This window comes from Rosa rugosa, chromosome 1 (assembly GCF_958449725.1).
Source record: "Rosa rugosa chromosome 1, drRosRugo1.1, whole genome shotgun sequence".
Lineage (NCBI taxonomy): Eukaryota > Viridiplantae > Streptophyta > Magnoliopsida > Rosales > Rosaceae > Rosa > Rosa rugosa.
In genome coordinates this window covers 37,180,380-37,207,547 of record NC_084820.1, presented here as the reverse complement: position 1 = coordinate 37,207,547, position 27,168 = coordinate 37,180,380, and the positions used below count along the sequence as shown (strand labels likewise).

Here is a 27,168-nt window from a genome sequence, read left to right as displayed (position 1 = left end):
ATACACTCAAGCACCTACTCAAATACCTATCTTATACATGATATAGACATTTATACTACAACACCTCTCTTTTTTTTATTTGGTTTTCTTCTGGAAAAAAGATTGTGTATTGATGCACTCGAGAGATGCGCATCAGTTCAGAACAAAGTCAAAATTGCAAGTATTTTCTATTCAGTTATCATCATCAATTGAACAGAAGATTACTTCATTCTCATTCTCAAAACTGCTCGAGGTTGGGATGAGTACGTAATTTCATGCAAAAGCCTGATAAGTAGAATACTGAATACTGAGTAATTACATAAAATGTCGATCAAAATGACAGTAAATCAATAGGTGATTACAACTACTCACTAGTCATAATGCAACTAGTTACCAAACTCAGACTGCCTACCTAAACTGAGCAAATCTTCTCTCCGACTAGGCATCCGTCTCTTTCCTCACCTCTGCTGTGGAACAACACAACAGATTCGTAAATCGAGTTGCCATCATCGTGACCATTCAAGCTCCGAATCTTCTCCAAAGCACCATTCTTGTCATAAACCTCTTGCAAAGAGTACACAAACCCTTTCCATCCTTCCCCAAGACCCTCTCTACTCAGAGCTGGTTCAGGAAACTTGTGAAGTAGACTGAGAGGGTGAATTTCAGAGTTGGGGAACTTGACGAATAGCAGTTTGACTTCCGATCAAGTATTGGATGCATGCTCATTTGCCCCATCCTCTGCAAAAGAGAATCTCCTATTAGAAGTTAAATCAGCAGAAGGACACACAAGCTAGCAGGATCTAGTATAGACCAAAGGAACAATCTCAAGTCTAAATTCTCCGATGGCAGGTCATTGTTACAACCTTGCATACCTTCCCAATAACTCTAATAAAGTCCAGACGCTTGGAAGAGATGCTCTTGACTCAGCTCCATCATCGGCCCATGTGATTAACCAAAAGATTTTCTGTGACATAGCTAATCAGTCCAACTTGAAAACCAAAAACTTCAAGTTATGATATAATATACAAAAAGGTATGCACGTAGCTTACCAAACTCTGATAGTCTGATGCCATTCTGAATGCATCAAGCTTCAATATGAGCAGTACAAGTAGCCTGGTGCGATTCTCATCTACAATATATACATAATTAGATAAGATGCTCAGTTGCCTGACTAAGCTACTCCAACCTCGGTATCTGATTAATGAAAAAGGTAAAAAGAAATTAGTAACATAGCTAATCACTCCAGCATGAAAACGAAGAACTTCAAGTTATGCTATTATTATAATTATATGCAGCTTACCAAATTAGCATCCCATAAACTCCAATGTCATTCTTAATGCTTCAAGTTTCAATGTAGTAGCATCTACACTATATGCCAAATTATGTAAATAGAAGAATTGTATAACCTGAATTTGAAGAGGATAATCAATTACAATTTATAAACTATCCGAGTATTTATTGAAAATTTTGTATCTGAAATGTCAGTGCAAGAGAAAGACAAACCTGAGGAGGTGAGGATCATCTTGTCCTTGAGAAGTCCAGAATCCTTTCAGCTCTATACATGACCGAGAATCATCATTTCCTGTATATAAGCAACTTAAATTGGCTAATAAGCCCAGAGACTTCATACACAAATCAGACATTGCAGACAAACATATATAGTAATCACACTGCTCTGCAATTACCTGTATGTTTAAGAAATCAAGCCGCAGAAGTAATTAAAGCTGATAGGGAGTTCAGTTCAGTATGTGAGGAAGCCATGAGCTGCCTAGCTAATAGCTACAAAGACAATGCTTGATGCTCAACTGATGTGAAGGTGCAAGAACAATGTAATGAAGATGTTTGTTATTCGTACCTTCATTCCTGGAACAGTCACTGGTACGGTGGCAGTTAATGTATCCGTCTTTGACAACAAGCTAGTCAACAGTTCACTCATTTCAGCTCGTGCTGTCTTTGTTTGGCGGACAAACTACAGGGAAGATTCTGTTGATGAAGGAAGATGTAGTGCTTATCCTCTCTGCATATAAGTACAGAATCTTTAAGGCAGGTTCGAAGATGTCGGTGATTCGATTTCAGTCTATCACTCTGTCACATTAATAGGGAAGTGAGACGTGTTTGGAAGTTGGTCGAGCTGGGATTACTATCAGATATTGGCAGATCATTATTCCCATCCTCCACCTAGGTACAACCAAACAACCAATAAAAGTTAAAAGCAATCTCTGATGCTCGATTTAGTGCGCTACTCATAATCTAACAGAACAATGTTCAGAGTCAATAATACAGACAAAACAAATGCTCTCTAGTAAATTGTATACAAATAAAAAGCGAGTAGACATTTCTCAGAAAATACAGCTGCATGCAGTTGCAACTTAAGTCACAAGTAACAGCAGTTCCATGCCGCAAGGCACCAGTTATGAACTTATGATATAAATCATATAATAGCTTACCAAAGTACAATTCGATCAGGCTCTCAACTCCAAGGCGATTCTAAATGCTTCCAGCATCGGTAAATATTAGCTTTACATGTATCTTGGTACGATTTTCTTCTACATTAGATACAAAATCAGAGGACTTAGTAACCTGAATCAAAAGAAAATAATAAATTCTAAACAACTTGCGTCAGAGGAAGCGGAATATTATTAACAGTATATGAAGATATAAGTTATAATCAGCAGTAAAGACACAGGCACAACCTAGGTAGACCAAAGAAACAATCCCAAGTTGAACAATCTTCTATGATGGCTCATAGTCACACCTCACACCTCAAAACCATGCACAGCTTCCTAATAAAGTTGAGACACTCGAAGAGATGCCTCAGCTGCTTGGCTAGGCTCCATCCATAATACATCGAATTAACCAAAAGGTTAAAAGCAATCTGTGATACCGAACCCAATAGATAATAAGTTGAACTCATAAATCTATGTGGAACAACATTGTTGCAGCAATGGGCTAAATGCTAATCTCAGTCTTCAAAACATGGCAAAAGTGAATTTTCATGGAATGGACCTCATGGTCATATCCACTCTTTTCTTCCACACCTCGAATATCTTAAGCCAATAGCACAACTATTTCATGCCATGGGATCAGTCTAGTTTGTAACATAGGCTTACTTAAGATGGTTATGAAAAATTACCTAGTTTAGGTAAGATAGCCTGCCTCATCCATCAGTCAAATAGGTGATACAAAATAAGTTTGTAATTGCATGTTGTAATATTGTTGCTTGACATTCTACCGCAAGGAATGGTGGTTTGACTGCACCTGCAATATATTAATTGGATTACGGTAAGAAACTTGCTTAAAATAATGTGAATATGAAGACACACTTGTCTTAAATAGTAAGAGATGATTTTGAAAGAAACAGATATGAATCAAATAAAGCTGGTTGCAAGAATTTCAAGCCAATGCCAGAGACACTCAAAACTCAAGAACTTCAAGCAAGTATATACAGGCATGTAGCTGTTTTGATAGTATACTTGTAACAGGCCTATGATACTGTAAATAATTAGTACTAGAAAGTCCATAAAAGTTTTTTGATATCAGTAGAAGTTTTGATAGTCATGTTACTTTACAGATTTCTATAGGAATTTTCTCTGCTCATCACTGTTTTTCAGTTGGAATGACAGCACATATAACAATCTTGCACCCTATAATTCTCTATCTATATATTTTCCTTAAAATCAACTTATCTAAATGTAAAATAATAAAAAAATCTGTTACTCATACCTTGATTATCCTCTCTGCACAAGTAGAGATCAGCATACAGGCAAATTCGTATCAGCAAAAAGGAATAGGGAACGGAGACCTGGGCTGGGCTCCCAATCAAATATTGGATGCATGAGTACTTGCCCAATCCTCTGCAAAAAGGAATTAATCTCCTAGTGACGAGGGGAAACAAAAGTAAATGAAGCAGGCTTTGTGTCTACAAGCAAATTACCCTTCTTTCATCTATCATGGCCACCCCACAGCTTGTCAAATGTAGGTCTGATTGGTGCCTCAGATGCATTGCTCCAACAGTCCAACCTAGGTGCACCCAAATAACCAAAAAGTTAAAGCAATCTATGATCCTTAACTCAGTCTCACAGTCACAGTCTTACAGAGCCATATATGTGCCACAAACACACATGAACTGAGAACTTTAGGTTATGACATAGACAGCTTATCATATTAGCATCCCATCAGCTTTGCAACTCCAAGGCCATTCTAAATGAAGCCTCAGTGTGAGCTGTACATGTACGTTGGTGCGATTTTCTTCTGCAATACTAACATTAGTTAGACTTGACTATATCTTGAATCAAAAGAAAATGATAATTCTAGGTAACATAAGGTTTTGTTATGCTACCTAAAGATTTCTTTTGAATTATTCTGGAACTTTCCACACAACATGAAGAGTACCTGAGGGTCATCTCATCTTCAGGAATCTAACCAACAGAACTTTGAAGCCGAACCTCCCAATTCCATACACAGAAGGGTGCTTGCAATCTTTCTAAAATGTACTTGATAGGGACCCAAGTTCCAGCTTTAGAGGAAGAAGAGTATCATAACCAAACAGGAAGGTCTTCAAACTGGCAGCCTTCAGTAACCTCATGCCTTCTTTCAATGCTTTAAGAACATGTCTCTAACTGGTGCTGTTTGTAACCTCTTAAGCTCCTGACAGTCATGATCACCTATATCACACTCAAACATTAATCTCTCAAGAAAACCATCTGATGCATCATTCTCATGTCTATATAATGCATCAATATTCTCACTTCTTTTTCCTTGCTAATTACTGATAAACACCAAATATACTAAAACATGCAAATTTAGAATTCTATGGCAGGAGTTATGTACCTATATAAACAATGACGATATAACTTAGACGAGCAGAAGGATACACAAGCTAGCATAACCTACTTAGACCAAAGGAACAATCCCAAGTTTAACTTCTCCAATGACAGCTCATTGTCATAACCTTGCATAGCTTCCCAGTAAGTCTAATAAAGTCCAGACAATGGAAGAGATCGATATTCTTGACTAGACCGTCCTCAGTCCATGTAATTAATCAAAAGGTTTTACGAGACTTGCTAATAGTCCAACATGAAAACCAAGAACTTCAAGTTATAATATAATCTACAAGTTGGTACTTATGCAGTTTCCCAAATTCAGATGCCATGATGAATGCTTATGCATGCAGCTTCAATACGAGCAGTACAAGCAGCCTGGTGCGGTTCACATCTACAATAGATACATAATTAGAGGACTTATCTATAACTTGGTTTACAGAAGAAAATCAATAAACTACCAACTGTCAAAAGATTTAAGGGGAATTCCCTATCTGGAACGTCAGCACAAAAGAAAAACAAACCTTAGTGGTGAAGATCATCTAGTATTGGAATTGGAAGTCCAAGAATCCCTTTAGCTATTCACGTGGGCATGAATGATCATCTGCTGTATAAAAGCTACTTAGTTTTGCTAATAAATACAGAGACTGGGCATAAAAATCAGAGCATTGAAGTTACCTGTATCCTGAAAAAATCAAGGTGAATACGGCTAAAATTGATAGAAAGTTGAGCATCGATCTGAGGAAGCACATGTATGACCACCTCAAGTGTTTGACCTCTTTCGTACCCTCCTAGGTTTGGTCTATGCTATAACTCTGCTAGCTCATGCTCAACTAATCACTGATGTATCTGAAGGGTAGGGGGGAAGACAATGCCTGATGCTCAATTGATGTTCCCTTGTCCCCTAGCTCCAATATTGACTTCCATTGGACATGCATCCCTAGAATACATAATGGTAAAAGAAATGATTCAATTATATAACTAGGAGTCCCATGCATGTGATAAAAATAATAACAGATAAGTGCACATATTAAGCTCACCAGGTTGAAATATGACGAATGATAGAGAACTGTGCTTGTTTCAAGAGAAGCTGAAGCCTGGAATGTGTCGAATGATGGAGAAATTACACATCCAAATAAGAAATATCCCATTAATTAAATGAAGCAACTGTATCAAATGTACCTTTGAGATGCGTCATCCAGATTAGTCTTCTATCACGATGGTTGGGATCTTGGCCCACTTCTCACCTATTCCTTGTCTGTAAAGGTCTTGGAGAATTGGAGATCTAAAGATGTGCAATTTCTGTAGTGGTGTCTCCCACAGGAAGTCCGGCAGTGCTTTTAGCTTGTAGCAGTACCCAATTGTCAATTGAGAGAGGCATGGCATGATTGTAATATTATTATTTTCCACTCCTACCCACTCTTCCCATGGCCCCATGTTGTAGAAGCCAAGTTGTTTAAGCTTGGGGAATGATATGAAAATGGAAGACGATGAGGAGGTTTGCCCATCATCTATTCCCAAAAACTCAACTCCTACCTTTGAGACTCCATGGAGTTGCACAATATGCAATGATTCAAGGGACGCCAGTTTCCCTAAAGGAGGCAAAACCCCACATTCCGTGCAAGTCTCAAGGATGAGCATTCTCAAGCTGTGTAAATACGACAACCAATGGGAGAAGGCGCCACCTTTATAAAACCAGATGTATAAAGATTCCAAATCTGGATGCGGCTCTAAGCCATTCATAATTTCTCCATGCTTTCCTTCATCAACCGAGTAAAACTCTAGTCTCAATTCCAGGTGGTGAGCCTTATTCACCATGATTGCTGCTGCATTCTCCGCCATATTTGGATTTCCCAGAATACGAATAGCAAGACTCCCTTGAAGCTGGTTCAAGTCTTTCAGATGTTCCAACTTGTTTCCTTCATCACCACCGATAATTGGGACAACAAACTGATCTAGCCTTTGCAGATCTGTTAATTTCTCAATCTCTTCAATTAACTTTAGCTCCCAACAGCCTTCAACATAAAGATGCCTCAAGTTAATCAGCCTTCGGACATCTACTTTTTTCAGATTCACGCAACGAACAAGTCGCAAGGTTTGCAGGTTGTATAAGCTGCCCAGGGCACTGGGTAATTCCTCCAACCCCAAATTCTCGGATAAATCGAGATACCTCAAATGTATCAATCCACCTATCGTCTCGGGAATTTCTTTGAGACAACCCTTCCCCCGCCAACCACGCAAGTCTAATGTTCTAAGGCATTTCAATTGTACTATCAACTCAAATATCTTGAAAAAATGACCGCATTGCTAAGTCATCAAAATAATTTTGACCAACCACTATCTTTTCTTTACTTTCTTTGACATTCAAATAATCTTGCGACATCCACAACTCAATCAAACAATTCCTATTGTACACATAATCTTTTGGAAATGTAACACAATACAAAAGACAACGTTTGGTTGCTGGACTCAAATCATGATAACTTAATAGTAGTGGTCGAAAAACATCTTGTTGAATCTCTTTCAATTCCCATGTCTTACTCTTTAAAACAGCTTGCCATTCATGAATCTTTTTCTTATTACGCATGAGGCTTCCTAATGTCTTTGCAGCAAGAGGCAACCCATTGCACCTTTTCACAATCTCTGATCCAATATTTTTAAACTCGGTGGACACACTACTCTCATCCATGTCTGCACTGTAGTAGAACAATGACAAACAAAATGCTTCACCCAACTCCTTCAAATGGATCAATTGAGTTGTTGCTTTCATTAAAGTAACAACCTCCTCCTTTCTAGTGGTCACCAATATCCTACTTCCTATACCACCATTACGTAAAGGTTTGATCAATTCTTCCCATTGATCAGAGTTTGGGCTCCAAACATCATCTAAAACTAGGAGAAACTTTTTACCCTCAATCAATTTATCTATACATTGCGTCAGGGTTTGCAACACATTTGAGCTTTTTGAACTATTATCTTTATCTATTTCTTCAATGATAGCTTGAGCAATCTTGATCTCTTCAAAAGGGTCCGAGACACAGACCCATATTCTCTTGTCAAAATGAGATTTGACATTTTCATCATTATAAACAAGTTGAGCAAGAGTTGTTTTCCCCATTCCCCCCATCCCTACAATAGGGATGATAAGAGGAACTTCCTTTTCTTGACTACTCTCACTTATCAACTTGCTAACTATGAGGTTTTTCTCCTTATCTCGACCAAATGTTTTAATATTGGGAAGAGAAGTAGTTTTTTGTCGTTGAGGTAGTTCGGGGACCCTAGTGGTGTTTTGATGAAAGCCAAAACTTTGTTTGTTTTGATCAATCAAATCTAAACTTTCATTTAGCTCTTTTATCTTCGCAGCAATTTCGTGACGACGAAATAGCTGATTGACTTGGCCGAAGCGAAAGCAAGAGGAAGGAAAGGGAAAGCATACCTTCTTCTTAGTAGTAGCAAGAGCATTTGCACCTTGTTTTTCTTGTTTCTCCAATTGATGCATGAGAGCTCTAGTGATCCACTCATCCAGCACGTCATCCATGTCGTCACAAACATCATTTAGCTCATTCAGCCAATCTTTCACGCTGGCTTCCATCACTTGCCTCTGCTCTGCGTCCTCCAGTACAGCTCGAATAGCTTTGAGTTTCTTGGTGAGATTTTTGATTTCTTGCTTAACCCCTCTCACCAGCTTCAGCTCGCGTTCGACCTTGTCAAGGGCGAGCGTAGCCAAACGCTCTAACAGAACGTCAACTAGTATTCCAGCCATGTTCTTGAAATAGCTAGCTAGGGTTTGAGAATTGTGAGTAATCGAAAATGGAAGACTGAAAGGAAAGGATAATGTAGGATAATGAGTGTGCTATCGTCTTGATTGACTAGGCAACTTATCGATACCCTCTCCATTTTATAAGATCGCTGATACATAACTTTGTCGACAAGGCAAAAAAGGCAAAACTTCTCCAACGAAGATACCCACCTTCTATAACAGGTAAAATAAATTAAGAAAAGGATGCCCACATGCAAAAATTCGTACTCTTTTTTCTTTCAGTTGGCCAAAAGAAATGATATGTTGTAGGAGAATAGAATTGTGTGTTTATTATTGATAATAGGAGCCCTTATATAGGGAGTTACAAGGTATACAAAAGGTAAGAGAATCCGAATACAATTGAATACCTATAACACTTTCCTATTACAATCCTAAACCCTAGTTTGTAGAGGCACACTATGTCGACATCCTTCAACACTACCCCTTGTGCCGCTCAAACTTGGTGATGACGCTTTGATCGTTGCCTCGTTAAAAACCTTGCCATGTAACAAAAACCCTGTGGGACAAAAATAGCCCTGGTCAAAGGACAAGAAGAGCACAACACGTCCTTCACTCTTCGAGATCGAACATGTAGACATCATGCCTCCCCCATGATGTCAATATCTCCCCCTGATTGCTACAATCATGGGAGTTCGGATAACTTTCTCAATCCGATGCTCTTCACATGTTTCTCGAAAGTGGATTTTGGTAACGACTTAGTAAATAAGTCCGCTACATTATCCTCTGATCGGATTTGGTTCACTTCAATATTTAGAAATGCTTGTTGTCATTTTGATGGAGGGGAGGAGGAGCACGGAAGGTGGCATTTTGCCTTGTGGGGTCCGATCCCACACTTCCGTCATCTCTTTTCTCTGTAGGGATAGAACAAGCCCATATCAATCGTACCTCTCAAATATCGAAAGATTGTCTTTATACCAATCTAATGGAGTTGCGTTGGCGCGGAGCTATATCTAGCCAACAAGTTCATAATAATTGAGGTGTCCGGTCTTGTATTGTGCTAAGTACAATAATGCGCCTATTGTACATAAGTAAGCACTTCTGCTATTAGCACGTCTTCGTCATCATCCCTGGGACGAAACGGATCCCTTTTAGGGCCAAGACTACGGACGACCATGGTACATCTTTGACTTTATCAGAAATGTCTCTTGACACGGTATACAAGTTCTGAATTTAGACAAAACCGTGTTCTCCCAAGGTCATTCCTCTCAAACTCGGATTTCAGATCTTCAGCGGTTTACCTTAACTCTCAAGGGTTCCAATTATGTTTATCAACATAAACCGCGACAATTGCAAATCCGGAACTTGTCATGGAAACGCGTGGGCATAGTTCATTATATCCCTTCCCAATCAAGTAGTCATTTTAGTGAGCATTTCAACCTCGTTGCAAATGCGCTCCGTGGTCTAGAGCCACTTGACTTTGGTAAATAAAGTCCACAAGAACCTTCATTATATTCTGTATCTACATCCCCATAGAGATACGTAGTGACCACATTCGTAAGCTGCATGTTCAGTTATTTGGAAACTACCAAACTGACAAGGTAATGGAGTGCAATGACATCCATTACGAGAGAATATGTCTTCTCGTAGTCGATTCCAGGGCGTTGTGAGGAACCTTGCGCCATAAGGTGAGATTACCATCTCTTTTTCTGATCACGCTATCCAACGAAGACCTATTTATGTCAATAGGTTTTATGTTAAGAGGTGTTGGCATCTCAGGCCCGAAATCCTTCCTCTTCGTTAGTGAATCCAATTCAACATGGATCGCATCTTTCCATTTAAGCCAATTTTCTCTACGTTGGCATTCTTCAACAGAGTAAAGTTCGATGTCATTGGTCTCAATAATTCCACGTCCTCATGTACACTAGTGTAGTTCGTAGAGATCTCTATATTCTCATGAATTGGTTCTAACATTGAGGTGTCCCCCAACGATGTCTCTTGGACATAACCACAATCCAAAATATTCTCATGAGACGGATTTTGAGTATCAATGATCAATGGATCAAGTTGTGCCAAACTGGCTCTCTTCTTAGGGCGAGAATCCATCAAACCTATGGGTCTCCTACTCTCTCTAGCGGAACCCATGGCCTATGACGCCATTATGCCACCTTTGTGGCGTCACCATACTACCATCCATGGTAGTGGTGCAGTTCCCATCTTCTCTGGGTGGCACCATGTCCTCTTGTGGGGACATCAATCCTTGCAGGCATGTTTGCAGCAGGTATATGTGATCTCGTCACTTTTAGGGGATCAAGATGAGACATAGTGGGGACAGACCACGACAATTCATGTCGTTCCTGTTGAACATTGACGTTCTAATCTCCCCCTAACGACGGGAAGACTGTCTCATCAAAGTGACAATTCGCAAATCCAGCGAAATAGAGATCGCCTGTCAAGGGTTCTACATAGCGGACTTATAGTTGGAGACTCATGTCCAACAAATATATATATATATATGCATTCGTTGCAATGACTCATGTTGATGCGCTGTGGCGGCGCAATTGGCACATGAACCGCACACTCAAATATGCATAAATACGAGATATTAGACTCGAACCCAGTCACTAGCTGTAACGCAAATAAAAGTTGAGTGGCTGCTATGAGTCGTAGATGAATTAGCATAGCTGCATGCGATATTGCATTACCCAAGCGGAAATATTGGTGTGCATTACCAATGTCCGGGCTACCATCGTAGTCGTTTAATGGTGGCTTTTCCGCGAGACCAATTAGGTGTGTACATGGGAATATGATACTTGATATCAATACCCAATGATATGCAATAGTCATCGAAAATTGTCGATGTAAACTCTCTAGCATTATCAAGTCAAATTGACTGAATGGGATGATCTCGGTAGTGAGCCCGTAGCCATATGTTATGTGCTAGGAATGTAGTATAAGCAGCATTACGAGTGGATAATGGCACAACACGTGACCAGTGTGTTTGCGTATCAACCAACACCATAAAACATCTATACGGTCTGCAAGTTGGTTGATCAAATCCATAGAATTCCCTTAGATTCTTTGTAAGAACGGAATTATTTCCTCAATCTCCTTTGCATAGGATGGTCTCAATCCTAAATAACAGGCTTTACAGAACGAAACATGGGCTTTATAATCAACCAATGAAGGTTTTGGTGAAGCCATAATGTCACAATAGACTTGAGAAGTAGAGAGAGGAGTTTATGGCGTCAATGCCATGTATTTGTTGCAGGGGGTAGGCGGCGCCGACCATGTATGGCCGGTCTTTGCACAATCATGGCGCCATGAGGCGCATGTGAATCTCCTCAAACCAATTCGTGGTTCTTACTTTGCTTCGTTCTGAAAATGGATGTCCGTGTAAAGTCTTTAATACACGGATCATCATGTCAAAGCCTATATGTGTCAAAATCCCATAAGTCATCTCTCATGACATGGTTGGATTCAATAACTCAGATAGTGGTTGCATACAACCCACTAGAGCGACACATAAGTTTCTCTAATACTCGTTTATGTCGTTTATTTTTGGTTGGATTCATTGTGAGCGCTCTTAGACCGTACAGCGATCTTATAAAATGGAGAAGGTATCGATAAAACACCAAAAATTCGTTCTCTTTTTTCTTTCAATTGGCCAAAAGAAATGATAAAGAATAATGCTTTTTCTTTCATGTTTTGCTTTGGTCAGAATTCTTTGAGTAACATGAAGGTCTAGAATTTTGTTTTGCCTTTTCCCTGAAGATGTTCTAACACGCTCAAAATTTTGGTAGAAGTTGGCCGGCCCTGTCTAGCATCAACATCTATGCACTTGAATAGATCTGCTTTAAATCTTTGATGGACCCAAATGAACATTTACTATTCTGCTTTTGGGATGAGGACTCGAATAATGGAAAAAAAAAAAAAAAAAAAAAAAAAAGGAAGGGTCGATTCTGCTCTTTCAATATTGTTTTTGAGTGACCTGTACCATACCAGAAAAGAAAGGACCGGGGGGGTGTGTTAATGCCAAGATTGGTGCCTCAGCGTCCTGTTAAATGTATAATGGTTGTATGCAGTCCAGAAGAAGCAAATGACCTCGATGTGGCCTGTCCTCTGGAGTAGATACATGAATTATGCTTGATGCATGAAACAAATGCTGCCCTAGATAGAGAAAGGTCTGTTGAAGAAGTCATAGAAGGAAATAGGTCATAAGAATGGAATCGTGTATGAGCATCTCCTAAAAGTGCAGTCTGCCAATAGACTTTTAACAGGCTGATGAATAATGTAATGTACAAATACTTATTAATGTATAAATACTTGCTAAATGCTGACTAGTAATTATGTTTAGCAGATGCATACCATCTTGCATATGAAATTGTCTTAAAAGTTCCATATGAAGGTACGTTCTTCTTATCTTCCTGTCAAGACTTCTGAAAGTAATCGACAGTTCCATGTAAAGAAGTTTCCCTGCCGTCCATCACTTTTTTTTTTCTTTTTTTTTTTCAATTGGAATGACACAATATTGAGCAGACATTTTTCAGCGTGAGGAAGTGGGATCCAGAAGGTGCAAGAACAATGTAATTAAGAAATTTGTGATTTGTACCTTCATTCCTGGAACAGTCACTGGTTCTGTGGCAGTTAATATTCTGGCTTCGACAACAAGCTAGTCAACAATTCTTCCTTAATGTATCTGTACCAACGAGCTGAAATGAGAGAAGAACTGTTGGTGGACAAACTGTAAGGAAGATTCTGTTGATCAAGGATAGTGCTTATACTCTCTGCAAAAGTAGAGAATTTCCAAGGCAGGTTCAAAGATGCTGGTCATTTGATGTTAGTGTATCACTCTGTCACAACTGTTTGGAAGTTTATCGAGCTGGAATTACAATCAAGTATTGGCTGATCATTATTCCCATCCTCCACCTAGCTAGGTACAACCGAACTACCAAAATAAGTTCAAAGCAACCTCTGATGCTCGATTTAGTGCTACTCATAATCTAACAGAACAATGTTCAAAGTCAATAATAATAGACAAAACAAATGCTCTCTAGTAATTGAATATAAATAAAAAGCGAGTAGACATTTCTCAGAAAATACAGCTGCATGCAGTTGCAACTTGAGTCACAAGTAACAGCACTCTTCCACTACCTCCATGCAGCAACGCACCAGTTATGACAGTAAATCAATAGGTGATTAATTACAAGTACTCACTACAATCATAATGCAACTAGTTAATTACCAAACTCAGAGACTGCCTACCTAAACCGAGAAAATCTTCTCCATCTCTTTCCTCACCTCTGCTCTCTAATTCCATTATTTGTTGTGGGAGTTACAGATTGTCCGTTTTCAGGGCATCTCAAAGTGTGCCTGCTATGATTTTTGGACCTGCATGGTTTATTTTTTACTGTAAATACGTTATTCTTCAGGTAGTTGTTGATTGTTGTAAAATGACTGTTGAGAGATTTTGCTCCTCTAGTGACATCGAAGCGATTGATTTTCTGAGAAAAGTATTGGTTTTAGTAACTTTCTTGCAATATTTAACATGAATTGTAAGAGTATCAGCTGGGAATGCTAACATCTTTTAGGTTTTTTTTTTTATGATTGTTCAAAGTTTCTTCTTCTGCGAGAAAGACTTCCTTTGTTAGTGGTTTTCTTCTGCAAAAAAGGTTATGCATTCACGCTGTGAGAAATTATCATCAGAAGTTTAGAAAAAAATTGAAATTGTAACTACTGTGTTATTCAGTTACCATCATTACTTGAACAAAAGATTACTTCGTAATTATAATTCCTATTCTCTAAAGTGCTCAAGGTTGGGACGAGTAGGTAATTTCATGCAAAAGGTAGGCAAGTAAATACCGTATACCGAGTCAAACATCACATCAAATTTATATATAACGAGAGTCTATTAAAATGACAGTAAATCAGTAGGTGATCACAACTATGTCGAGTCTCACTACAATCATAATGCAACTAGTTACCAGATTGAGACTGCCTAAACTGAGCAAATCTTCTCTCCGACTTGGCATCCATCTCTTTCCTCACCTCTGCTGTCGATCCACCATAACAGATTCGTAAGCGAGTTGCCATCATCGTGACCATTCAAAGCACCATTCTTGTCATAAATCCCTTACAAAGAGTACACAAACCCTTTCCATCCTTCCCCAACACCCTCTCTAATAAGAGCCGGTTCAGTCCACTTCACAAGTTCCCTAACATAGCCAACATCAGAGAACAATTCCTCAGTAATAGGTACAATAGGCAGCAGCTGGATTCCAAGCAGGCACTCTCTCCGCTGTGCAGGCGCAAACCAAAGATTACTGTTTCTCTTATTAGCCCACAGCAGTACTCCAACTACCCGACTTTCCTTTGTGTAATCTGGTGCATAAATGTTATCTCCCTCTCTTACATGGCACCACATTTGAGCTGCCTGGATTTCCAATGCTGCAAGCATTGACCCTGTGGCCACAAGATCAGTGTCTCCATATGCTAATCCCAACAATGCAGCTGAGTAGTTAGCATTCACCACCTCGCTAGTGCTCTCCTGATTCCTGCTATCTCCAAATTCAGTCACCCCTCCTGCCCAAGAATGCAGTTTATACAAATCAAAGCACCTCAGCCTTGGATAACTCGAACCTGACCTCCTCTCTAATTAAGTTCATAAAATCCGCGGCAAATGAATAAGCTTGAGGCTTATACTTCATCCCCCATTCCAAGTCAATCTTAGCGAGCACTGAAATGCCATACGGAAAGTAACCCAAGTGATAATGGTGATCATTGTTGTTAGTATAGGAACTTGTATGTTGGCATTCCCTTTATACAAAACTAGAGAGTTCTGGCTTAAGAGGGTGTGTGAAAAGAATGTTCTTAGCAATTGGAATTGAAGGTTCTTGAGGATCATGTTCTAGGCCTTCGCACCCTCATTCTTGGGGTTAATGCTCAGCTTGACACACTGGTTGTTAGAAAAATAATTAGGAAATTGCTATATTGTGAATCCGTATGTCTATAAGAAATCACTGTAATTCAAATCAAATACGATATAAGAAAACTAAAGTATGAAATCTTAGAAAAACCTTTGACAGAACGAGGCTAGAATTTGATTCTATAGCCTTAAGACAAATCGCCCCTCACAGGTGCTTGAAGGTTTGAATTGGTGAATGCCTCCCAGGATACAACGATCTTTCCTCTTGCAGAGAAAGCACTTTAATCAGCAAGAAACGGCGAACCAATGTAGTGTTTGAACCTTCTCTGTTTTTAACTCTAATATGAAATGCAGAAATTCTTTGAATACTAGATGAATTTTCTGATGCAAAAGTTGGATGCAAAGTGGTGGGATTGGTTCTGTAGATATAGGAGTCTGAAGCATCTATTTGAAAGGTCATACATTTCTACACAACAACTTCCACGTTGTGTTTAGTTTGAAAGGTTATAACCTTTGGATAAGATGATCAGTTACTTCTTTCATATATATCAAAATTGTTAATTTGAATTTTCATTCAAATGAATTTAATCTAATTTAAATTAATTAAATTTCCAACACTGGTTACCCGAGTTGGTGGGCTTGAGCACTTGTTTCTGGATTACATTCGTGCTTCTCATCCACCCACTGTTGTTGGTCATTCTGATCCTCCGCCTGGCTCTAGTTCTGCTACTGTCCCTGCCGATACTGATCTTGCCGATGACGAGGCTGCAGTGGTTGCAGCGGTTGAGGCTACTACTCTTACTGAGGATGCTGTTGAGGATGTTCCGGATCCCCGAGCTCCATTTTCTGTTGACATGGGAGGTTATCACTTTGCTCTCCCGGCTGGTGTTCGCATTGAGTATATTGATTAGGTCCCCATGTCATTCCTAGACAAAAGGGGGAGAATGATTCTTGCTAGCTTGTTCTTACTTTTCTGTTTTGGTTTCCTTGTTGCTAGATGTTTGTGTTGACCTGAACTATTGGTTTGAAGTTGATCATGTGACTGTCGACTGCTTTGAACTTTTGATTAATGCAATATCAGTTGTTTTTCACTTGGTATGTTGATTGAGTGTTTCAGGTACAATGGAAGTGTCTGATATGATGGAAGACGGTTACTTTGAGTCTATGATGAGTAGAGTGTAGTTTTGTATAGGAATGCCAAAGGGGGAGATTGTTAGTATAGGAACTTGTATGTTGGCATTCCCTTTATACAAAACTAGAGAGTTCTAGCTTAAGAGAGTGTGTGAGATGAATGTTCTTAATTAGCAATTGGAATTGAAGTTCAAGGCATGTAACGCAAGACAAGACCCTACTGATTCGTATGGAAGTTCTTGGTAAGATTCATTCATTACATTGTGCATGATTGAGTTCCAGGATTGTTAGCTGTGGTTCAATCCTGAGGTGGTCGATCTATTTAGTATTCTTACTTACGGGGGGTGTATTGTATATGGAATTAGTGGAACTTTTAAAGAAATCTATGGAATTTAAAAGTCTGGGTGTATTCAATATAGACTTTTAACAGTCCATGAAAGTCTTGAGGTATTCAATTAGGATTTTTAAAGACTTCATGAATTCCACCAAAATCTAGGAGTATTCAATTAGGACTTTTAAAAATGAATAAAAGTACAGAGGTATTCAAAATATCATTCATACTTATGGAATTAGAAAATCATGGACTTTGTAGTGTTAACTATACATACCAAACTCCAATAATTTTCCAGCCTCCAGACCAAAGATTTCAAAAAGTCTATCAAAGTTTCTTCTTCAAAAAAAAAAAAAAAAAAAAGGTCTATCAAAGTTCTTCTCTCTACGCACGAAGAAGTTTGTCCTTCATCATCCCTCTTTATTAATTTTTTGTCTTTTTTATATTCTTTTATGATATCAACCTTTTTTGATACCCAACATGTTCATTGTAGTTGTTTAATGTGATTTTTGTTTTGTTTTGCTTTTTTTTTTTTTTCAATTGTGATACTTCGAACCCTAATAGCAATAAAAATGATTTATGAAACCTTAAAACTCAAATATTGTGGTCTAACCCTAAGACCTTGAACCATAATAAATTTTATCTTATTAATTAAATAATTAATTATTCTCATTAATTTGAATTTATATTATGGTTAAAAAAAAGGTTGAACAATTGAATTTCAATTGATTGATTATAGATCAAGACATTGACCAATATTGCTACAATATATGTTAATCGGCGAAAATAAAATTGATGAGAATAATTAATCATAAACATCAAGTGATCTATATTGTATATTTATGTTGTTGGGAGATTAGGAATGAGAACAAACTCCTAGACAGACTAACAATAATTTATTTGAGTCAGTTTCTATTAGAAGATACTGGAGCATTGAAGAGACAACAAGTTATTATTTTGTTTTGTGTTTGGGTTGCATTTGTTTTATTTTTGTTTTTTTATATTTTGTACATCCTAGGAAATCTGTAGAAGTCATTCATAATAAAGTATATAGATTTTCATGAATCAATAAAAGTCTGTTGCTAAAATCAATGATTTTAAGAAATCCATAACAGTCTATCAACTTTTTAAAGAGTCTGTGGACTTTTCAAAAAGTCTGTCATTTAAAAAAAGTCTGCACAAATCCAAATACAATACACCCTCCTACGTGTCTGGGTTTTTAAAAGGGTTGTCATATCAAGTGTTTCTGTCAATGTTTAATTCTCTGATTTGGACGTGTTTTGTTTAGAGCACATATTAGGTTAAAATCAGTTTTTATTGCATATTATCTTTTAGGGAAATTTGTTTCCTATTAGGTGTCAATTTACTTTTATTGGTTGCTTGACACGTTGATTTCTACTTGTTCTATTTTCATTGTCTTGGGATAACATTCTTATTATAATCCTTGAGATCAGTTTTGAGTGTACATCCCAGAGTGTTGCCTATTCACAGCCCACCCTCACCCCCCCCCCCCCCGGGCATTCTAGTACTTTCAATTGTAAACTCCAAACCCGACATCTGCACCAGAATCCAATGATCCTTGTTTAGTAACAATGCCACCCCATTCACTCTCATACAAAAACCCATTCCCACCAAAAGTCTCATCCAAAACCATGGCTCAATTGCATCCCTCAAGTACTTCTCAATCGCCAGAATCACATCAACATAACCCACCTCCTCAGCAATCAAAGCCAGCCTCGCCGCCTTGGCAACCAACTTCCCTAGAAATACGAAGACTCTGTCACAACTGGTGTCAAACTCAAACCCTCCACATCTTGGCACAATGCAGCCATGATCTCACTTTTCGACTCTTCCTTAACACCCTTAATCGAATGGCAAGTAACCGAAACAGGCTCTGGCCTCAGCACCCACGAGTCCCCTACAACACCAACAAGCTCACCATCAATGTTCCTATACTTAACACCCTCCAAAACAGCCACATGCATAGTCATCATTCTTAAGAAGCTTCACTTGTAGAGGATGAGCCAGCATAAGCAAATCCCCAGACCCTTTTGCTTCCCACTTATACTCCAAATTAAACCCATCTCTGGACACAGCCTCACCCGAAACAGGGTAGCGAGATCGAGCCTCAGATTCTGGGTCCGGCAGCACGGCAACCCTCACAATGCCTGAAAACCCAGAAGAAGTGATCACAGACAAGTTGTGGTCAGTCAAATGGATCGGCGAAGAGGTGTAGACCAGCCATGTCTGATCGTTACTGAGCTGGATGGTGTGCTTGGTGTGATCTTGGCTCGAAGAGAGAGATAGAATGGCGTGGATGGTTGAGAATGATATTGAGGTCTGGTTCGAAACAGAGTATGTGAGATATGGGCTTCCCCGGACAAGAATGAATGTGAGATTGGAGGAAGGGAAGTCGAGGGTGACACCATTACACCAACAACGACCGGGTTAACGGGAGGGATATATCATCATCACTGATGGAGGAGTCCGAGTGCCTGAACTTGAAGGATGATATCTTAGACTACCTTGGGGTTACATCTTTCATATTTAGGCACTAGTGACTTGTTAGAGTTGCTGTACGAGTTATGGCGCGCAAATTTTAAATATACTAAAGCTCTGTTGCCCCATTCCCTGTTCATCACTGTACACAGTGGAGTGACGGTTTTGCCCTTATTATTTTGATGAATGACAGTGTTGCCTGAGAAGTTCGGCTATAATTCTGGGTTCTTCTTCTTTTTGGAAGTATCTGTTTTCACTATCTCCACACCGACATCGGTTCTTGCAGACTGTCAATGTGGTTTTCGGTTCAATTTTCAGTCTATGTTGGGTTTCTGTTTGATTACACTTAACAAAACCTGTTTTTTGCTTTCCGATTTTGTTGAAACAGAAGAAGAGGAGGAGGAGGAAGAAGAAGAAGAAGAGGGAGACGGGAAGAAGTTGTCGCTCGATTCGAACAAATCATCTCAGGTATTCTATGATGGGTTCGAATTTGTTTGATTTATTTTTTTTGTTGGTCTCTCAGCTTTTCCATCATCATACATCACCGTTTTGGTCTTTCCTATTCAAGAACCAATCTACGTAGTTTTCAATTTACCTGGGTTTGGGTTTTGTAGGGGTATTGTTCCTGCTGCAGTTTGGGGTTTGAGTGATTGATTTTGAGGACGTTGAAGGTGAGTTTTTGATTTTGGGTAATTTCAGAACAACTGAAAAGAGAGAAATTCGCATTATTACCTGAAAACAGAGTAATCTGAAAACAGGTTGAAGTTTGGATCTTGGTTGTAATCTGAAAACAGAGTTCTGCCAAAAACAAGTAAAACAGGTTTGATCTCTAATGAAAATCTTTTACTACTATTACAGTTCAATTGCTTTGGGAGTCATTTCTGTTGAGAAGGTGAGCCTCTGTCTATTTATATTCAAATATGTAATACAGTAATAGTGCCCTATGTACTATTACTGATACTCAAATACATCCAAAACTCTTTCCTTCTGAAATTTGAACCTTAAGTACAGAACTGCTATATTCATCCATTGTTATTCAGTTTTTCTTGCATTAGTAAAGACTTGGGGGGAGAGACTGAGAAAAAAGACATAAACGATTAGCATCAAAGTGATCAAAGGGAAAAATATTGGTCATACAATATGCGGGTTCTGACCACTAATAGGAATGAAGTTGTTTCCATTACTCGAATACAAGCTTAATTATTTGAATGATGTACTTGAGTATCAGTAATAATACATAATATATATATATATATATATATATATATATATATATATATAATTTTTTTTTTCTAGAAACTCCGAGGTGTTTAATGGATTTAGGATGGAGGTTTAGATAAGCTAACTATACTTTCACTACTATTGTTCTTTCAATTGGATGATTTACTGTTGTTAGTTTTGAAATGATATTAATTTTTATGTTCTATATACTTTATTTGTTCTATAGTTTCAAATTTAGGTAATTGACTGCGACAGCTTCAAGGTATGAATCTAATCATGGGATGAATAATAGAATGCTGTAATTGCTTTGGTTTCTTGAGTTAGTGTGAAAATGTTCAAATGGATAAACCTAGGAAAGGATAGGTTGTTGTAATTGCTTCGGTTTTTTTTTTTTTTTTGGTGAAAAATGTAACAAAGTTTTAGTCTTTCAATTCCATTTATGATGTCAAAATGTTATAGTTTTCAATTTATGTACAAATTTGGGTTAGTTGATGCACTTATCTGGGTAGGTGAGAGTTTTTGTTATTTCTTTCTTTCGTTAATTGAAGCTCATCTGATTCAATTGTTCATGTGTGGAATTTGGTTTTGTAACTTCTTTGTTTATGATTGCAGAGATGGAGCTATCCCTGGTCTCACTTGAAAGAAACCTCCTTAAAGGTATACAATGCCAATTATATATCGAAGTATACATTTTCTAGATTCATGTGTAAGATAATTGGCTGATTTGAATAAAGTAATAGTAAATTAAGTTGGACAGAAATCAAGTATAGTGGGTCTGTGTCTAAAATTCTCAATTTGTTCTGACATTCTGAATTTGTTTATATTGGACAGATTTCCTATTATTCATGCTAATTATATAGGTCTGTTTTCTTCTTTGGAAGGGATGAAGAAGCCGTGAAGAAATCAACGCTGGTCTGCGCCGAAACATTGAAGGTATTAGACTCTCAATTTGTTTATATGGTGTGAAACCAAGTATTGTGAGTATGATCATAGTGTTTATTTGATTTGTTTGTGCCACTGTGATAGCTGAATTACCATCATTCAGCTAACATATACTTTTTATGTCCCTTTTCTCTTACACAGAACGAGGCAATCCAAGGATCTTTTCTAGAAGCATACTACACCACAGTAAGGACTGGTATAATAATCTGAAGTTTACTTTATCTATTCGAAATGATATGGTACTTACTGTTTCATTCGGTTTCTAATATAAATAAAACTATATGATTTATTTCTCATGGCATACCATCAGCACTGGTATATCTTTTTACTATTATCATTCTGCCTCAAAGTAAAACTGTATAATTGTACCCAAAAAAAAAAACTGTATAAGATAAATGGAATAGCAGGAAATTGGCTTTTAAAAATCATGTTTAGTGTCATTTAACCCAAACAATTAAGAAAACATGTGCAATTTCTGTTGTCAATCTTTCTTGTAGTACATTATCTACTCCAAACAGTTTTAGACATATGTCTGATAATCTGGTTTACTTAGGATTGAGGAAATTATTTGTTCAGTATCTTCCAAATTTATAAGTTGTTATAATTTTTTTTCGGCAAGCTTCTTTTAAATGTTTGCAATTGTTGAACTTTTTGTTTAATGGGAATGGGAATGTCGATCTAATATGTTTCACTTATGACTACATGCATATAGCCCAAGTTTAGCTTATTAATAGACTTAGAAAAGAATATGCATATGATTCTAGAATAAACCTTAACTAGCTAGGCATTCTTCATATGTGTCCTGACCTTTACGTAGTTTTGTCCCATGCCTGAGGTCAACAAGCAATCATCTAACTGTTTCTTCATTTTCTTTTTACATTTAGCTGCCTTCTTCCTTGCCTAGCAGTTTTTGGTTTCTCAACTTTCTCTCTATTTACTTTCCTTGCTGCTGCCTCCATGCACTTTGGCATCCGTTGCTGGTGAGTTTTGCATTTGTTGCTTTAAAGCGGTTTCCCGTAACATGATCTCTCCTTCAAAAGAGAAGAACAGAGTGAAACTAATCCATATTAATAGTCTGTGAACTCTATGTAGCATGTTTCAGTGAAATGATCAATTTTGATTAAACATTAAAACTAATATACATTAATAGTCTCTTTGAATCTGCACTACTGGTTACAAATTTAGACCGACTGTTTTTGTATCCAGAATTAATTAAAGTTATGGTTCATCTACTGTTTAGCTCACTTGAAGAATCAACTTTTATCAATTTTGATGAGATGACTGTATTTTCTTTGTTTTAAAGTGACAGGCAAGCAGAAAAACATGGAACTACATCATCATCATCAGCACCATTGTCAGCTGCTAAATAGAAAAACAATTGAATTGAAATAGCTATGTTATATAGCTTTTGCTAGACTAATCAATTTCGTGCAGCTGCAACTACAACTCCAATCGGAGCCGTCACTTTTTTGAACCAACACTAGCATTTTACAAAGCTGCAACTGAAACAACCAACTGGAGTACTTTGTACAAACTGACTCCTTAAATTCACTCCAGCAGCTCCTTTTGATAGATTAACCTATCTCTTATATCCTTTTTGTAAAGCTACAACTAGAATAGCTAGCCTTTTTGTGCAGCTAGCATGTTTGCATCATCTCCTTTCAAATAGACTGCAGCTAAAATCTAAGATGTATGAAAACTGTTTTCACTATTTGAATGAAATGTGATGATTTTCCTTTTGTATGTTATTTTTCTAAATTACTCACGAGAACAAATTCCGCAGCAAAGCGCGGGTAGTATTTCTAGTTCACTTATATTTGAGAGTCCCATTAAGTCTTGGGTTTGGAAGCCCAAGGCCCAAACTCAACTCCAAATTGTGTTGTTAATTTTTGGTCATCACGCATGCGCAATTGCATAACATGAAAAATATTGAATAAAATGGAGTTAATTACATACATTCTTTGTCCATGTGCTTCACCTGTTTAGTTAACTTGGTGTATAGGTTTTTCCGTTTTACTTTTGTCAAATTGATCTATAGCTTTATCTCTACTAATCAATGCGGAGGAAATAGGTGCCGACTTCAACACCAAATGAACGGAAATGACTCCATTGATTAACCGAGATAACACATAGATCAAATTGACCAAGTTGAAAACACAAACCAAAATAGCTAAAGACTTAGAACACATAGACCAAGAAATGTAATTTCCAACAATTAACACACTGTATGTATGCTTAAACTAATAAAAATGATCAATCATAACAGAAGTGACCAGCCAAAAATAATAGCAGAGGTAGAAAATCCCCTTGGATATATATGTTTGATAGCAGATGGCACTGAGGTATCTGCGGTGTCCTTGTTACTAATTGAAGGGGTGACTTTGTAACAAACTTCTTTTGCATCCCAGCACAAAAGTGGTACTAAATACCAGACAAACTGTAAGATATAATTCAAGGGAGCAAGAAATGCTAATAGGTAGTGCTCCATATTCATCTATATGTTATATATTACCAGTTTGCCTTCCCCTAAACTACCATGTCTGTCATCTAACTGTGATTTCAGTTTACCGGCCTACATTTTAGGCGGTATTTTTCCAAATCAGCATCCAGATCATCAAAAGTCACAGTTGTATCTCCATAAAATGTTTTCTTCCTTTTAACAGATTCTGTAATCACATTCTTCCTTTGCTGATTTTCTGCAGTCACATTCTTCCATTGCTGAGATTCTGTAGTAACCTTCGGACCACCATTTCTCACCTGTCCACAGCCTCTTTCAAGTCCAACACCACCATGACCATGAAACGATCCCCTTGAACCAGCTCTTCCTAGCCTGTTCCCCAACAAAACAAGAAAAAGATCATGTTCATGACTATGCCTTTCCTCAGTAATGGCTTTCCCAGTGAAGTTAAGCCGCGAAAAAAAAAATAGTGAACACAAGTAAACGGCAACATCAGGAAGACATCAGCTAGCAAAGTTCTACTTAACATGTCTTTTCTTTCCCACTTCTCCAAATCCAAATAATTGTCTGCAAACAACACATAGACTGCATTTTGCAAATGCTAATATCAGTATATTTTTCATCTGTGTGAAAGTGTTCACACATTCACATGTAAACTTTCACACACACAATATGTAACAGCCTATACATTATACATACACTCATCAGTCATCACATTTCTTTCACTTCCATGAATAATGTTCTCCCTCTCTTTAGCAGGTTCCTTCAATAGTTTCAGACTGCTATTTCATCACACAGGTGCTTAATAGAAAAATTTCATAAAAGAGAACAACTATAGCTCAAGTTATTAAAAATGTTTTCAGTATGCTGCCTTGGTTAGAAATACTTTAGCCAATGTATTGGTATAAACATGTTTGACTACCAGTGAAAACTGGATAAAGTCGGAAATAAAAATATCATAGATACACAGATGCTCCTTGTGGCTTGAAATCACTGGCTTAAGTTGATACAAAATAAATTAGTAGGCAACATAAAAACAAATCTTTATGATGAAACTGTGAACAGAACATCAATGAAAGCTCAGACCAAAGTGAAGCGGGACTAATATTTTCCTCATTAGCTTATTTTCCAAATGCATAGGGAGATCAAGATAACCATTTCAGACCAAATAAATATGACTTCATGTAACTCAACTCAATGGAAAGTCCTATATTTAATTGCAAAGACACAACATACAGAGAGATCATAATACCGATTCCCAACACAGAAGCAGAAAGAAAGAAACACTATACCTCTGGAAGACGGGAGTTGGATGTTCTTGCATGAAATTTGTATTTGGAGGCAGAAGCAGAGGAACAGGAGAAACAACATTGAGTCCCACAAGCTTAATTTCCACTTTCTTTCCATCAAGATGCTGATTGTTGTATCTCTCGATTGCTGCTAGAGCATCTGAATAGTGCTTATAGACAACTTCAGCTGTTCCCTGAACAGAAGCAACGCAAACCTTCTAAGCCAAAGAAAAGAAAAACATTCTTTAAAGAATTCCATGGATGTCAAGCTGTGAAGATACCTTAGATCTTCCACTTTTATCATAATGGATTGAGTGCCTTTCCAATTCACCAACCTCAGAGAAGAGCAACTGCAGATTGCATTGTAGTTATAACCTTTTCAACTTAAATGCCAAAAGAGTTGTGAAACCACAAAGTTCAAACAATTACAAGGCACATTTTTTGAGTCTAAAACTGACCAAACAACATAAAGAAGAATAAGAACAATCACTCATACAAACTGGCAGATTGAGCAGCATCCTATATATACAACTTGACCTTATGAACACATGCACATTCATTTGCCCCACAAACATGTTTACATATACACACCCCCTGCATAGATTACAGTGCCCATATCAAAAGAATAACACTATTTCCTTTTAAAAACCCAGACAGGTGATTCAGGGTCACAGATTACAGTGACCATATCAAAAGCAAGACACCATTTCTTTTGAAACAGGGGATAGAGGGTCGTCTGGTAAAACTCCTACCATGACAAACAGAGTTCATAAAAGATTGCAAACCAAAACTTCAAGTTGGGATCTTTGGCACCCTTTAGTTAAAACCCCAATTCCGCTTTACTTCACTGAATCATATATATAACCCTCTTTGACAGCTCTGGGACTAAAAAGGCCCCCTCTTTTCCCACATGGATTATACATTTATACACCACAACACAAACAGAGAAAGGACACAAAAAATAACCAAATTCATGTCAAAAAATAATAAATACCTACCTCTATATCTCGATTGGTAACATCATAGTCCAAGTTAGATATATAAAGCTTGGTGCTTCCCTCACTGTTCATCGCTTGGCTCAAAGCCAATGGCAGCTCAATCCTTCTGGGTCCAGGCTGTCCTTGCATTTCCTGCATCAAAATCACTAACACACATCAAACACTAAACCAAAACATCATACATGCAAACCCTAAACCCTAAAGCCTACGCCTTTTTGGTTCCTGATAGCAGAAGAGAGTGAAAAAATCAAAGAAGCTCGGAAAACCCAAAAAAGTTGAGAATGTGGGGAAGCGTAAACGGTGGCTCACCGGCAGAGTGGGATACGGCGCCGTTCTGTAGGCGTTGCGGTTGGAGCCTCCGCCGACGAGAGGGGCCTGAGGTGGAGCCTCCGCCGCCGAAATGACCGTTATGCCCTCGTGGCTGGTGAGCGTGGCTGTTGTGACGGCATTGTTGCGTGGCGTTGTGACGGCGTTGGTCGACCTTTTGGAAGAAAAATATAATTCTTTGTTTCCTATTACGATCTCTTGGAACATCTCTTCAATCATGTCTCTCATAAGAAAAATAAATGAAAAAAACGATGTTCAAAATGATGAAAAAAGAAATAAGTTGCAAACTTTCTCATATGATGATAGTAATTAATGAATTTTTTTAATCAAAATGAAATTTCCATTGAATAAAGTAACTCACACAATTAAACCAACACATAAAGTAAATCAAAACAAATGTTAACATAAGAATGGGATGCATCATACATAGCTTGTGAGACCTTTTCTTATTGGCTTTTGCCCACCAATGGTTGGGCAGTTAGCCCCAAAAT

General features: G+C 37.9%; 2 protein-coding genes, 4 long non-coding RNA genes and 1 pseudogene across 11 annotated transcripts; 1 reads left to right on the top strand and 6 right to left on the bottom strand.

Annotated features, from left to right (window-relative positions):
• Positions 1 to 238: 238 nt before the first annotated feature.
• Positions 239 to 1,165, bottom strand: LOC133736447 (uncharacterized). Its single transcript, XR_009859572.1, has 3 exons — positions 1,029 to 1,165; positions 852 to 943; positions 239 to 717 (listed from the first exon to the last, which is right to left on the bottom strand). It is a non-coding gene; the product is annotated as an uncharacterized LOC133736447 (long non-coding RNA).
• A 135-nt stretch (positions 1,166 to 1,300) lies between these two features.
• LOC133736438 (uncharacterized) lies at positions 1,301 to 4,227 on the bottom strand. Of its 3 annotated transcripts, none has more exons than XR_009859569.1 (9): positions 3,914 to 4,227; positions 3,703 to 3,833; positions 3,113 to 3,237; positions 2,673 to 2,854; positions 2,427 to 2,525; positions 1,835 to 2,157; positions 1,665 to 1,758; positions 1,483 to 1,561; positions 1,301 to 1,385 (listed from the first exon to the last, which is right to left on the bottom strand). It is a non-coding gene; the product is annotated as an uncharacterized LOC133736438 (long non-coding RNA). The 3 variants fall into 3 exon arrangements; XR_009859568.1 differs by having other exon boundaries at positions 1,304 to 1,385; positions 2,427 to 2,559; XR_009859565.1 differs by having other exon boundaries at positions 1,306 to 1,385; positions 1,835 to 1,996; positions 2,091 to 2,157; positions 2,427 to 2,854.
• Positions 4,228 to 5,060: 833 nt separating this feature from the next.
• Positions 5,061 to 6,518, bottom strand: LOC133746483 (uncharacterized). Its single transcript, XR_009864188.1, has 5 exons — positions 5,982 to 6,518; positions 5,840 to 5,896; positions 5,478 to 5,739; positions 5,324 to 5,403; positions 5,061 to 5,193 (listed from the first exon to the last, which is right to left on the bottom strand). It is a non-coding gene; the product is annotated as an uncharacterized LOC133746483 (long non-coding RNA).
• Positions 6,519 to 6,538: 20 nt separating this feature from the next.
• Positions 6,539 to 8,562, bottom strand: LOC133727148 (putative disease resistance protein RGA4). Its single transcript, XM_062154776.1, has 3 exons — positions 7,306 to 8,562; positions 6,615 to 7,085; positions 6,539 to 6,559 (listed from the first exon to the last, which is right to left on the bottom strand). The coding sequence occupies exons 1-3, from the start codon at positions 8,560 to 8,562 to the stop codon at positions 6,539 to 6,541; spliced, it is 1,749 nt and encodes a 582-aa protein (XP_062010760.1).
• Positions 8,563 to 14,554: 5,992 nt separating this feature from the next.
• On the bottom strand, positions 14,555 to 19,373 carry LOC133727136 (glucan endo-1,3-beta-D-glucosidase 1-like; annotated as a pseudogene).
• Positions 19,374 to 20,213: 840 nt separating this feature from the next.
• Positions 20,214 to 23,340, top strand: LOC133736426 (uncharacterized). 4 transcript variants are annotated; one of them, XR_009859563.1, is made up of 6 exons: positions 20,214 to 20,262; positions 21,276 to 21,320; positions 21,545 to 21,596; positions 21,747 to 21,801; positions 22,490 to 22,585; positions 22,909 to 23,340. It is a non-coding gene; the product is annotated as an uncharacterized LOC133736426 (long non-coding RNA). The 4 variants fall into 4 exon arrangements; XR_009859562.1 differs by lacking the exon at positions 20,214 to 20,262 and adding an exon at positions 20,300 to 20,334; XR_009859561.1 differs by lacking the exon at positions 20,214 to 20,262 and having other exon boundaries at positions 20,751 to 21,320; positions 21,747 to 21,791.
• A 755-nt stretch (positions 23,341 to 24,095) lies between these two features.
• On the bottom strand, positions 24,096 to 26,504 carry LOC133736418 (THO complex subunit 4B-like). Its single transcript, XM_062163898.1, has 4 exons — positions 26,351 to 26,504; positions 25,634 to 25,702; positions 25,356 to 25,546; positions 24,096 to 24,435 (listed from the first exon to the last, which is right to left on the bottom strand). Exons 1-4 carry the CDS (start codon positions 26,486 to 26,488, stop codon positions 24,165 to 24,167), a joined length of 669 nt encoding a protein of 222 aa, XP_062019882.1. The 5' UTR covers positions 26,489 to 26,504; the 3' UTR covers positions 24,096 to 24,164.
• Between the last annotated feature and the right edge of the window lie 664 nt (positions 26,505 to 27,168).